General features: G+C 43.0%; 1 protein-coding gene across 1 annotated transcript in view; it reads left to right on the forward strand.

Annotated features, from left to right (window-relative positions):
* NYAP2 (neuronal tyrosine-phosphorylated phosphoinositide-3-kinase adaptor 2) overlaps positions 1-14591 on the forward strand; it is a 184046-nt gene that overhangs the window by 144856 nt on the left and 24599 nt on the right. The window contains exon 5 of the mRNA XM_065411227.1: positions 1601-1704. Coding sequence (XP_065267299.1) covers positions 1601-1704 — 104 coding nt within the window. The remainder of the gene's footprint in view (positions 1-1600; positions 1705-14591) is intronic.

Here is a 14591-nt window from a genome sequence, read left to right on the forward strand (position 1 = left end):
ATGGCACTGGGGGAAGATGTTATTACCCAGACATGAAAAGACACATTTCTCTTAGACAGACATAGGCAGATAAGATATGTGAGAAGATATACATCAAAGCTAGACATGATAGACCATCATCATGAGGAGCTGTGTGCCTTCAGCTAAACTTGGGCAGATATAAGCTGTGAGAAGACACTTATTTTCAGCCAGATGTAAGGAGACTCATTATTATTGTTTGTATTACAGCAGAGCATAGGGATCCCAAATAAAATCACGGCACCATTGTGCTGTGCACTGTACAAACACAGAGTAAGAGACAGTCACTGCCTTGAGGTGTTTACAGTTTAAATAGACAAGACAGATAAAGGGTTGTTGAAAGGGATATAACATACGAGCAGAATAAACATATTCCTCTGAGCTAGACGAAGGCAGACCAATGCCTGGAGAAGACATGGGCACTGCAGTTCTTTCAGGGAGCAACATTTCTCTCAACCAGAGATGAGCAGACCAGATTCCCAGGAAAATATGTTCTTCTAAACCAACTGTGGACAGACTAGTGCCATTAGGTAGTACATTTCTCCTAGCTTGGTCATTTATCCTGGGATCATTACAGTAAATTGCATTGTAACTCAGTGGGAAATCTTCGAGGAAATGTCGCTGGGTAAAACCAGGATAGGGAAATCAAATACTTCTGCATCAAAATTCTTTTCAGGCGCCTGAGATCTCTATCCCATTTCATGGTATCTTACACTTCTGTTAATCACTCCTACTTGGGGAACACACAAACTGGAGATAACACAATGCAACCAACTTCACAGACTCCATTGCTGAGGCCTGTGTCATGCTATTAAAACTTGAAGTTTCTTCCCTCTACTCTGTGTTTTGCGGCTAACCTTGACTCACTGTCAGCTACTTTCAGATTTCACTGTGGCCTTCATGACATCACAAATCGTGATGTCATGATTCTGGAAAATCTCTAACTTCCTGTTTTCCCAACCTACCCCATCACTCTCTCCCACTTTTGTCCACTTCCCCAAGAACCATGTCTTCTTTGTGATTTCCCTCAGCTTCTCTCAGCCCCACCACCTTTTTGTCCTCTTCCACTATCTATCCCACTCAGCCGCTGAATGAGGGTATTGGGCCACAAGTTACCGCTCTCAGTCGCCCCTCACCAATCACTGCCACATTATGCAGGTGAGAGAGTTGGGCACTGAGACTGCCACAGTGTGTGGGTGGAGGGCAGAAGGAAAATTGGACATGTTTCCTATCTCTGCTGCTCATTGCTCCGCTCTTCAGCCTCAGAAATGCTACTGGAAATTAAAGAGGTTAAGATAGCAAGGTGCGGGGAGAAGTCAGTTCCAGGCCTCTCTCTTGCCATACTGGTGGCTAGTGCCTAGAAGATAACTTTTATTTATGACTCAGCCAACTGCCCAAGACATTGTCCAGGAATGTGTGCCTGGATTCCATACTGTGGGAAAGTCCTGGGGAGGTTGGCAGGCAGGTCAAATGGCACTTACAGGACCTATTGTTTTCTATGTCACCTCAAGTTTCAATTTACTGCACCAACATCCACAATCCCATTAATTGGGCATATGTCTTCTTTTCTTTCCCTTCCTAGAGCCTAAAGCAAGCTGTAGATTAGGTCGATCTGCATCCACATCAGGTGTGCCTCCTCCATCAGTTACTCCTCTCAGGCAAGCCAGCGATCTCCAACCCAGCCAGGTACCATCGTTAGCCAATCGTGAATGACTTCATGTGATGCAACATGCCAAATGTTTCTCACCTCTGTGTCTGTCATTTGTTACAGTAAATGATTTTTTGTGTTTGTTTTTACTTTTGTGCGTGTGCGTGCGTGTGTGTGTCTCTCACTGGCAATGAAATTCTATCTTTCAAGGCTGGTAGAACTTTCTTTGCTGTGAATTCTTAAATCTTTTTTGTCTCTGATTTCCTTCATTCTGTAATATAGATGTAGTAAAACTATATATGTATTGGTTGGGTTTTTTTTCCCCATGTTTTGTGTACTTTTTACTGTCTAAAATTTATCAAAATTTGATAAATTTAATCTGTGTTGTTTTAGTGTGTTTCTTTTAAATGTCTCGTCTAAAGCACTTGCACCAATGTTTGTCAAAAGACTTGTACATACCTTTTAACTTCTGCCTTGTTGTACTGTAATATTTGTGCCAGTCTTACATTTGTTTTGAGCTTGGTGCATGATTGTATTACACTGTGAATTATCATTGTCCTTAAAATTGCTCACACGGCGAGTTATTTTGTTTAAATATGGCAGCCAGCCTCTCTTCAACCTAAGGCCATATAGTGCTAATGAGACTATTAAATAGTCTGCTGTAGTTATGTTTATTGTAAATTATAAAAAAAAAATGCAAAAAATTCAAAACCAAACTAAGAAAAAACCCTGCTTGCTTTAAATGGAGCTACTTTTCTCAACAATACCAAAAATACCCAACGGACACTTGACAAAGAAATCTAAGTGTCTGAACACAGCAAATAAGACCTATATTAGCACCTGGAGAAAAGAGATGAGAAATAAAGACATGGCCAAATTCACATACAACTTTGTTTTGTCTGCTAATGTGGAGATCCTGTTCACTTCGGTGCACACAAGTGATGTGGTGTTTTACTAATTTTCAGAACTAACTACAAATATTAGTAATAGGGGCAATGACTACATTTAAATATTGTATTTATGACTTCCATCAAACATGAAGCATTTTGGTACTGAATGGTTTTCTTTTATACTTATATATTTTATTTCTGTTTACTTAGTTGTGATTTTTCAAATGATCAGAAAGGAATAAGGCCCCTAAATCTCATCGAATTTCAATGAGATTTAGGGGCCTAACTCCCTTTAGGGCCCCTTTGCTATTCCCATACTTAATTGCATTGCAGCTTCATGAGTTTCTGCAAGAAGCTCTGCTCTAACGCCTGTAACGCTGGTGTAAATTGGCACAGCTAATGGAGCAATGCCAATTTACTCAACCTATTTTCCAGTAACATTCTATTTGGACAACTGAGTCCATATTGGTTGAACTTCTCTAACTTTGCTTAAATGAAGCAAGAGCTGTTCTATTACAGTAGAACCTCAGAGTTACGAACCCCAGAGTTATGGATTGACCGGTCAACCACACACATCATTTGGAACCGGAAGTCTGCAATCAGGCAGCAGCAGAGACAACAAAACAAAAACAAAAAACAAAGCAATTACAGTGCAGTACTGTGTTAAATGTCAACTGTTAAAATAGAAAGGAAAATTAAAAAAAAAAAGATTTGACAAGGTAAGGAAACTTTCTGTGCTTGTATCATTTAAATTCAGATGGTTAAAAGCAGCATTTTTCTTCTGCATAGTAAAGTTTCAAGCTGTATTACATCAATGTTTAGTTGTAAACTTTTGAAAGAACAACCATAATGTTTTGTTACAAACATTTCAAAGTTACAAACAACCTCCATTCCCAACATGTTTGTAACTCTGAGGTTCTACTATACTTTTGTGTCCTGTTGGACATGATGCCTAAAAAAATCGTACACATTACCAAAAGGTATTTTAGATAAGCAATTTAAACCCTTAACGTTGATTCACAATGACAAGCTAATTAAATAGCATGTTGAGAGTTCTTTCTTCTATGGGAAAAAATCAGAGCAATTGCACTTTTGAATATTTTTGCATGGCCCGATGTACATGTAATACATGATTTATGATTGATCAGGGTGCAAAGCCAATGAGACATGTTGCTGGTTACTCAGTCACAAAGGCACCTTGAATGTTATAAAGGATTTTTAGTATCTCAGTTCGGATTAAAAAAAACAATAAGCCCTGAAAGCAGTGTGTGTGGTGTGATGATAGAGATAAGGAGACTTCCAGAAGCTGCAGCCAGGGTTGATCAGAACTGTGGAGAAAGGATTCACTTCACTCTAGAGAGACGAAAGGAATAAAGATGACAGGAAAAAATTTCAAGTAACTAAAAGAAGAAGTTTTTGCTAACAGTGTAGTATATAGTGTGTATTATGGCTCTCCCCGAACCTCCCCCCCCCCTCGCTACCCTAGTAATAGCCTTCACTCCATATTAATCTTCCCTTTAAACTGACCATTTGGCAGGGGGCGGGGGGGTGGGGGGAGAAGCACTGGTGTGCCACAATACTCTATTATGATGGTATAATTATAAATGAGAGGGCTGGGTCCTGCTCTCATTGAATGGCAAAACTCCCATGGACATCAAGGGGAACAGGATCAGGCCCAGAGTTCCTAAGAGCAGTTAACTGCATAGTGCATCACACCCCGCAAGTGGGGAAATGAACTTTGCAACTTTGTTGCAGATATTGTCATCTGATATTACCAAGCATTCCCTCACTTATGAAAGGGAAAGTGTTAGATGGTTCCATTGCTTTCTGTGGCTCTGATACAAAGCTTGTTAAAGTATTATTCCATTCAGTTCTGTTGGTTTTTGGATCAGGCCTTATAGAGTTATAGTCCATCTCTTTTCGGTCCGTTGGTGTGTTCCATATGAAACTCTTTATATGTTAGAAACTTCAGTCAACCTTTTTTTAAAAATGACATAGTAAAAATATCTTGTAATTAGAGGGAGATTTTAGAGACTATGAGCCAAATTCAGAGGAGACAAACAGTGGGAGGAAAGAGTGTAAGCAGGCATCAGCTGCTGTTAACTAGTATACCTTATACATTGATGGAGTAGGAAGGCAGGATTGCATCAGGAAGTGCAATTGACAGGAGGGTGTAAGAAGATGTAGGATAAAGCAGGGCCCTGGGGCAGTAGAAAATCATGCTGAACACTGCTAGTTTGTAATGCTGTATGGGAAGATGGTCAGGTATGGGTGTGTTTGTTTGGGTACCTGTGAGAACAGCGAACATGGTAGCCCTAGAGGGTGAGTAACCTTATTGGCATGGTAACTTAAAAAGTTGTGTTTGACAAATACCCAAACAGAACTCCAAAATCACTGGTTAGTGTTGTCTCATCAGCATTGAAATACCTTGCCACTGCATGAATTAAATTAAAAGCCAAGCCAAAAGAAAGTAGTGGAGATATGAGGAGCCTTAGCCTAATTGAGTTCCCAGGGAAGCCAATAGCCAAATTCTCACTGACATGAATGGTGTAGAATCAGGCCCTAAGTGGGGGTGGGGGGAAAATCACACTGTGCTTCTCCAGTGAGAAGCAGGAGGAGAGGATGAAGGATAGTAGTTATAAGATGTAGACAGACATCACTACGATTTTTTGTGTAAACCCTGGCACAACTCAATCCATATCTAGAGTCATATTCCCATATTACCATGGTATGCGACACCCTGGGTCAGGTGAAATGTATGTGAAGAAGGCTAGGGGCTGTCAGCCCACAGGAGTCAGATCAGTTGTGGGCTAGAGGGTATTATAGTCCTATGCTATGGTCGTCTTAGAGTACTGAGACTGATTTTTCTTAACTGCACCATAACATTGGCAGCAACAGGCTTTCCCAAAGATCATTCAGGATTAAGAAGCAAGGAGCTTTGCATGGTATCCACCCCTAAATGTGTGAGGTGGGGATAACACCACCCAGTGCTCTTTGCAGACAAGGCCCCAAGAAAGAAGAATGGAAAAGGGACAGATTACTGCATTAGCCCAATTATCCCATATGTTCATGGTCTTGGGTGATGCTCTTGAGTAGGAATAGATCCTAAACCCATTAACTGATTTCAGGTAGGTTCACGTTTGCAGTTGAACATTTCACAAAACCCTACCTACATTATAAGATGGTCTTTTTTACACAAGGTGGGGAGGACAGGTGTAGTGGCTAGAGCATAGGATGGAAAACTAGGAACTCTTAAATTCTAATCCAGCTCAGATATTGACTATTCGTGTAATCTTGAGCTCCTAAACCGTCTGCCTCACTTTCCTCATCTGTATACTGGGGGTAATAATGGTTGTTAACATATTTCAGAGGGGTGTTGTGATGATTGACTAGTCAATGTGTGTCAAGCACTTTGAAGATTGAAAGTGCTATATAAGGCGCTAAGCACTATTGTGATCTCACTGTATGAATAAAACAAAAATATTTCTTCAACAGGCAGAGACAAAGTAAGAGACTGGCCTCCGATGGAGAACATATATAAATTATCTAGTGCAGTAGGGAACAGCAGTTAAAGAAGCAGGGGGTTGGAATAGGGGATGGAAGGCCAGTGGCCAGAATTCTCAAAGAGAAAGACCCAAAGCAAGAGACATGTAAAGGCAAGCCCTAGCTCTCAGATAGGTAAACCAGGTGTGCCCTTGATCATTTTATAATTATAAATGCAATAAAGAAAGATAGATGCTGGTGAGTAGCTGGGTAGTTCAAGGGATTCTGAATCTTTCACCATTAAGTTGCCATTTGAAATCCAGTCCAGATTGGAAGTAGTCAAATCAACATGTAGTGTGTGGCCTACTATGTTGACTGTTAGTGGCTTCAGTTCCTTGTCTACATCACAAAGTGCATCACCACCACATTGGTACCAGCTGACAGTCTTACCAGAGAAGTCAAGCTTCCAATAGACAGAGGGTGGGGTTTTCAAAAGTGCCATGGAGCACAAATCCTTAGTGGCAGGTCAGTGGTATTGCTGGGAATAGAACCCACGTGTCCTGACTCCCTATCGAGTGTACTACCTCTTCCACTTCACTGCCTCTCAAATCTTTTTCTCAAGTTCTTGGCCAAATTCTGCTGGTGTCAGTAGACCCACTGTAAATGAATGGGGCTCCTAGTATGTGTATAGCCAGCAGGATTCAGATTTAAAGGGAAAAAATTAGATGAGGGGGGTTTCAGTGTAATGATGCTCCCCAGCCTCATCTCACTCGTCCTCATTTTAAGGGAATATAAAAACCCATGTCTCACGTTTGTCTCAGGATAGTGAAGGATGAATGGCTTCACAATACCCATCTTATGTGTCATACACATACACACATAATGTGTTATTTTAGGTACAAAAGCATGAACTTAAAGTTAACTGCATTGCAGATGTTAGATTGCTGTGTATGAAGGGATTTTTTTTCAAATCGTATTTTAAATTTAGATAAAACATCACCTCTAGGTCGTTATAGACACAGTTTAGTTAAAAAATTAATGTGTGCAGTCTTGTTTGTTAACTAGGGCTACATCTACACTACGGGGGGGGTCGATTTAAGATACGCAAATTCAGCTACGCGAATAGCGTAGCTGAATTCGACGTATCAGATCCGACTTACCCTGTTGTGAGGACGGCGGCAAAATCGACTGCCGCGGCTCCCAGTCGACGGCGCTTACTCCCACCTCCGCTGGTGGAGTAAGCGCGTCGATTCGGGGATCGATTGTCGCGTCCTGACGAGACGCGATAAGTCGATCCCCAAGAGATCAATTTCTACCCGCCGATTCAGGCGGGTAGTGTAGACCTAGCCTAGGAAAGAATTTCAGATACCAGTTTAAAAAATAGCAAATGCATCTATTGCCAATTTGTTGCTGCAAATGGATTTTGCAAACGGATTTTTGTTAGTGTTGTTCTTGTGTTGTTAGATTAGGACTATTACAACAAAATTCCTTGTACTGAGTTGCATGATTATGGCAGTTCTGTTAGCACAAATTAATAAAGAAAGCCCATTGTCTGAAGGAACAGAAACCATTGAGGAAAAAATCTTTTTGTAGTTCTGATGCCTGTATTTCATCGCTTTTGCAATGCAGAGCCTTGTTGCAGGCCTATTTTTGTGAACCTTGTACCTTATCTGCAAACATGTAGGCATCCTTCATGCTGCCAGTTAGCTGTTTGTTTTGTTTTGGTTTTTTTCTTCAGTTGGAAGACAGCAGTGTAGCTCCCATACTATTGTCTCCAATCTCTGGTTGGTGCATAGACCTTCTAAATTCTGGTCCCTCCATGAATGGGGTTGGTGACAGGTATATTCAATGTAAGTGAAGTAAGAAGGTTTAAACTTTCCAGTATTGATCATAGTAGAATTCAAAAGCAGTGCCAGGATTAGGAATAATAACTCATCCACAAGAGGCACAGGACAGCTTTGTCTACAGGAGCCTCAACTTTCATTTAAAATGAGAATGGAAAAAGCACTAGAAAATTATACAGTGCTGCAGGAAGCAGTCTTGCTCTGAACTTTTAATGGCTCTTCTCTCAGCTCAGCTTAGTAAACATGGTAAATAGTTAAGCAGATATAGTGGCTGTGGTGCAAATAAGCAGTCTTCCTGCCATGAAGATGATGTCTACAACAGGTTGCTAGTTGCTACAACAGGTTGAGTGACCTTCAGATAATCCCTTGTTTTCTTCTGCTTAAAGCTCCCATAATGAATCATAGAATCATAGACTTTAAGGTCAGAAGGGACCATTATGATCGTCTAGTCTGACCTCCTGCACAACGCAGGCCACAGAATCTCACCCACCCACTCCTGTATCAAACCCCTAGCCTATGTCTGAGCTATTGAAGTCCTCAAATCATGGTTTAAAGACTTCAAGGTGCAGAGAATCCTCCAGCAAGTGACCCGTGCCCCACGCTGCAGAGGAAGGCGAAAACCCCCCAGGGCCTCTGCCAATCTGCCCTGGAGGAAAATTCCTTCCCGACCCCAAATATGGCAATCAGCTAAACCCTGAGCACGTGGGCAAGACCCACCAGCCAGACACCCAGGAAAGAATTCTCTGTAGTAACTCAGATCCCACCCCATCTAACATCCCATCACAGGCCATTGGGCATATTTACCGCTAATAGTCAAAGATCAATTAATTGCCAAAATTAGGCTATCCCATCATACCATCCCCTCTATAAACTTATCAAGCTTAGTCTTGAAGCCAGACATATCTTTTGCCCCCACTGCTCCCCTTGGAAGGCTGTTCCAGAACTTCACTCCTCTGATGGTTAGAAACCTTCATCTAATTTCAAGTCTAAACTTCTTGATGGCCAGTTTATATTCATTTGTTCTTGTGTCCACATTGGTACTGAGCTTAAATAATTCTTCTCCCTCCCTGGTATTTATCCCTCTGATATATTTATAGAGAGCAATCATATCTCTCCTCAGCCTTCTTTTGGTTAGGCTAAACAAGCCAAGCTCTTTGAGTCTCCTTTCATAAGACAGGTTTTCCATTCCTCAGATCATCCTAGTAGCCCTTCTCTGTACCTGTTCCAGTTTGAATTCATCCTTCTTAAACATGGGAGACCAGAACTGTAAAGATATACACACCATACTCCCCCAAAGTAAAATCAGATTTCTATGGACAAGAATTTTAAAATCGGTGCCTTAAAGTTTTGAAACTGGTGCCTAAATCCATATTTAGATATCTTGGGGTCTGTCTACACTGCAATCAGAGGTGTGACTGCAGCACATGTAGACATACCAGAGCTAGCTTTGATCTAGGTAACTCGAATAACAATAACAGTGAAGCCAGAGTGGCACAGGTGGCAGCACAAACTGTGCAACCCTGAGTGGGACCCTGGTGATGTACTTGAGCAGCTATCTTATGCTGCCACAGCTTCACTACTTTGTTACTCAAGCTCGAGTATGTCTACATGTGCTGTGGTCATGTCTCTGATTGCACCGTAGAGAGGGGCTGTAGAGCACCATTTGAAGCGGTGGGGAGGGGGTACTCCATACAGTACACTCACTGTGGCAGGGCTGGCCATGCTGTGGATCCAGCATGCTCATCCTGCTGCTGATCTGGGCACTGCTCACCTTCGTATCTCTACTTCCACCATAAAAGCAGGGCATGCTCTAGCTATAGGCAAAGTAGGCAGCTGCTTAGGGCAGCAGATTTCTGGGCAGCTGCCTCACAAGACAGATTTGGCCCAGCTGCCCCATCGCAATGGACCCATGAGGCAGGTCACAAAGCCTCTCACTCCCGTATGGCCTGGATGCCCCTCGTCACGGTTGGCATATGAGGAGGTTTTGCCTAGGGTGTCAGATTGTCTTGAGTAGCTTCTGAATAAAAAGTGGTCAGGCCATGGGCCCCCGGTTATGTGGCCTACGAATCTAGACATCTTCCGCTTAAAGCTCCCATCATGTGGCCCTTATGGCTTCTCCCAACAGCGCACAATGCAGAGTTCATATATCTCAGAGTCCTGGGTGAGAGAATAACCCCAACCTCCCAATATCCCATGCAGGGGAAGAGTTTCCCTAAATAAGTGATCTGGTTTCCAGAACTGCTGAGCATGCTACACTCTGTGTAGAAAAGATAGGCTCTGGGGTTTACAGCTAAAGAGAACAGACCTTCATGTCCTCATTCTTTGGTTGCATAATTTTTTTTCCTACTCAGATCCAGTCTACCCAGACTGAATGGATAGGGCTAATGAGCTGGAAGAACATTAGATTATCTGAAGGTTGTAGGGGCCCTTCCTGATCCAAAGACATTTTGGGGAAGATGTTTCCATGGAGTCTGTTCTCTCGCTAGGGTGTCTGGTAAGAAAATACAATGTACACTTCACCTGTAATATAGCTTTTCCTAGGGCTCATGGCCAAATTTTTCAAAACCAGGGTTAGGCTCCTGAGTGACCTCATTTTCAAAAGTGGCAGGCATCCTGTAGCTCCTCTTGAAGTAAATTGGAACTCTTTGGAAAATCAGGTTACTTATTTAGGTGCCTAAATATTTACTTAGGAGCCTACCCTTTTGGCTCCTGTTTGTGAAAATCTTGCTCCCTGTACTATGCAATCCCACAGTGAAGGAATTGGCTGCATAATCCACCTTTGACTTCAGAATGTCACAAATCAGGTTTTTACTGCATAATCTAGTCCAAGTTAGTGGTGCTAATTTATTTACATAACTTTATTTGCATTATAATATATGGAAGCTTTATGATGAATTATACATCATAGGGCCAGATTTTCAAATCCTCGCCTCCATTCTAGTCCCAGGGTTATTTGCCCTTGCAAAGTTACAGCTGCAGAAATGGAGGTATGGTTGAGCTGAAAATATTTCCCCCCAAATGTATCTTTGAACTGTATTTGAAAACCAAAAGCCAAAAATTCCTCCCCATAACTGTCAACTCCAAATCTTACTATACCACCCCTGTGAATGGTACTAATCAAAGGAGCAGAAAGCCCTGATACATGATAAAAACAACCTGAAGAAGAGCTCTGTGTAGCTCCAAAGCTTGCCTCTTTCACTAACAGAAGTTGGTCCAATAAAACATATTACCTCACCCATCTTGTCTCTCTACATCAGTGGTTCTCAACCAGGGGTACATTTAACCCCTGGGGGTACGCAGAGTTCTTCCAGGGGGTACATGAACTCGTCTAGATATTTGCCTAATTTTACAACAGGTTACATAAAAAGCACTAGCGAAATCAGTGCAAACTAAAATTTCATACAGACAAATTATTTGTTTATACTGTTTTGTATACTATACACTGAAATGTAAGTACACTATCATAGAATCATAGAATATCGGGGTTGTAAGGGACCTCAGGAGGTCATCTAGTCCAACCCCCTGCTCAAAGCAGGACCAATCCCCGACTAAATCATCCCAGCGAGGGCCTTGTCAAGCCTGACCTTAAAAACCTCTAAGGAAGGAGATTCCACCACCTCTCTAGGTAACCCATTCCAGTGCTTCACCACCCTCCTAGTGAAAACGTTTTTTCTAATATCCAACCTAAACCTCCCCCACTGCAACTTGAGACCATTACTCCTTGTTCTGGCATCTGCTACCACTGAGAAAAGACTAGATCCATCCTCTTTGGAACCCCCTTTCAGGTAGTTGAAAGCAGCTATCAAATCCCCCCTCGTTCTTCTCTTCTGCAGACTAAACAATCCCAGTTCCCTCAGCCTCTCCTCATAAGTCATGTGCTCCAGCCCCCTAATCATTTTTGTTGCCCTCCACTGGACTCTTTCCAATTTTTCCACATCCTTCTTGTAGTGTGGGGCCCAAAACTGGACACAGTACTCCAGATGAGGCCTCACCAATGTCAAATAGAGGGGAATGATCCTGTCCCTCGATCTGCTGGCAATGCCCCTACTTATACAGCCCAAAATGCCGTTAACCTTCTTGGCAACAAGAGCACATTATTGACTCATATCTAGCCTCTCATCCACTGTAACTCCTAGGTCCTTTTCTGCAGAACTGCTGCCTAGCCACTCGGTCCCTAGTCTGTAGGAGTGCATGGGATTCTTCCGTCCTAAGTGCAGGACTCTGCACTTGTCCTTGTTGAACCTCATCAAATTTCTTTTGGCCCAATCCTCTAATTTGTCTAGGTCCCTCTGCATCCTATCCCTACCCTCCAGCGTATCTACCACTTCTCCCAGTTTAGTGTCATCTGCAAACTTGCTGAGGGTGCAGTCCACGCCATCCTCCAGATCATTAATGAAGATATGGAACAAAACCGGCCCCAGGACCAACCCTTGGGGCACTCCGCTTGATACCGGCTGCCAACTAGACATGGAGCCATTGATCACTACCCATTGAGCCCGACGATCTAGCCAGCTTTCTATCCACCTAATAGTCCATCCATCCAGCCCATACTTCTTTAACTTGCTGGCAAGAATACTGTAGGAGACCGTATCAAAAGCTTTGCTAAAGTCAAGGAATAACACGTCCACTGTTTTCTCTTCATCCACAGAGCCAGTTATCTCGTCATAGAAGGCAATTAGGTTAGTCAGGCATGACTTGCCCTTGGTGAATCCATGCTGACTATTTCTGATCACTTTCCTTTCCTCTAAGTGCTTCAGAATCGATTCCTTGAGGACCTGCTCCATGATTTTTCCAGGGACTGAGGTGAGGCTGACTGTAGTTCCCCGGATCCTCCTTCTTTCCTTTTTTAAAGATGGGCACTACATTAGCCTTTTTTCCAGTCATCCGGGACCTCCCCCGATTACCATGAGTTTTCGAAGATAATGGCCAATGGCTCTGCAATCACATCCGCCAACTCCTTTAGCACCCTCGGATGCAGTGCCTCCGGCCCCATGGACTTGTGCTCATCCAGCTTTTCTAAATAGTCCTGAACCACTTCTTTCTCCACAGAGGGCTGGCCACCTTCTCCCCATGCTGTGCTGCCCAGTGCAGCAGTCAAGGAGCTGACCTTGTTCGTGAAGACAGAGGCAAAAAAAGCATTGAGTACATTAGCTTTTTCCACATCTTCTGTCACTAGGTTGCCTCCCTCATTCAGTAAGGGGCTAAGGCTTTCCTTGACTTTCTTCTTGTTGCTAACATACCTGAAGAAACCCTTCTTGTTACTCTTAACATCTCTTGCTAGCTGCAACTCCAAGTGTGATTTGGCCTTCCTGATTTCACTCCTGCATGCCTGATCAATATTTCTATACTCCTCCCTGGTCATTTGTCCAATCTTCCACTTCTTGTAAGCTTCTATTTTGTTTTTAAGATCAGCAAGGATTTCACTGTTAAGCCAAGCTGGTCGTCTGCCATATTTACTATTCTTTCTACACATCGGGATGGTTTGTTCCTGCAACCGCAATAAGGATTCTTTAAAATACAGCCAGCTCTCCTGGACTCCTTTCCCCCTCATGTTATTCTCCCAGAGGATCCTGCCCATCAGTTCCCTGAGGAAGTCAAAGTCTGCTTTTCTGAAGTCCAAGGTCCGTATTCTGCTGCTCTTCTTTCTTCCTTGTGTTAGGATCCTGAACTTGACCATCTCATGGTCACTGCCTCCCAGGTACCCATCCACTTTTGCTTCCCCTACTAATTCTTCCCTGTTTGTGAGCAGCAAGTCAAGAAGAGCTCTGCCCCTAGTTGGTTCCTCTAGCACTTGCACCAGGAAATTGTCCCCTACACTTTCCAAAAACTTCCTGAATTGTCTGTGCACCGCTGTATTGCTCTCCCAGCAGATATCGGGGTGATTGAAGTCTCCCATGAGAACCAGGGCCTGTGACCTAGTAACTTCTGTTAGTTGCTGGAAGAAAGCCTCGTCCACCTCATCCCCCTGGTCTGGTGGTCTATAGCAGACTCCCACCATGACATCCCTCTTGTTGCTCACACTTCTAAACTTAATCCGGAGACTCTCAGGTTTTTCTGCAGTTTCATACCGGAGCTCTGAGCAGTCATACTGCTCTCTTACATAAAATGCAACTCACCTTTTCTGCCCGGCCTGTCCTTCCTGAACAGTTTATATCCATCCATGTCACGTGAGTTATCCCACCAAGTCTCTGTTATTCCAATCACATCATAATTCCTTGACTGTGCCAGGACTTCCAGTTCTCCCTGCTTGTTCCCAGGCTTCTTGCATTTGTGTATAGGCACTTAAGATAACTCGCTGATCGTCCTGCTTTCTCAGTATAAGGCAGCAGTCCTCCACTCTTGCGCTCTCCTGCTCGTGCTTCCTCCCAGTATCCCACTTCCCCACTTACCTCAGGGCTTTGGTCTCCTTCCCTCGGTGAACCTAGTTTAAAGCCCTCCTCACTAGGTTAGTCAGCCTGCTTGCGAAGATCCTCTTCCTTCTCTTCGTTAGGTGGAGCCCCTCTCTGCCTAGCACTTCTCCTATCTATATTACAATTGTTTTATTTTATAATTATATGATAACAATGAGAAAGTAAGCACTGGTTCAGTAATAGTGTGCTGTGACACTTTTGTATTTTTATGTCCGATTTTGTAAGTTTTAAAGTGAGGTGAAACTTGGGGGTACACAAGACTCTTGAAAGGGGTACAGTAGTATGGAAAGGTTGAGAG

This window comes from Emys orbicularis, chromosome 9 (genome assembly GCF_028017835.1).
Source record: "Emys orbicularis isolate rEmyOrb1 chromosome 9, rEmyOrb1.hap1, whole genome shotgun sequence".
Taxonomy (NCBI): domain Eukaryota; kingdom Metazoa; phylum Chordata; order Testudines; family Emydidae; genus Emys; species Emys orbicularis.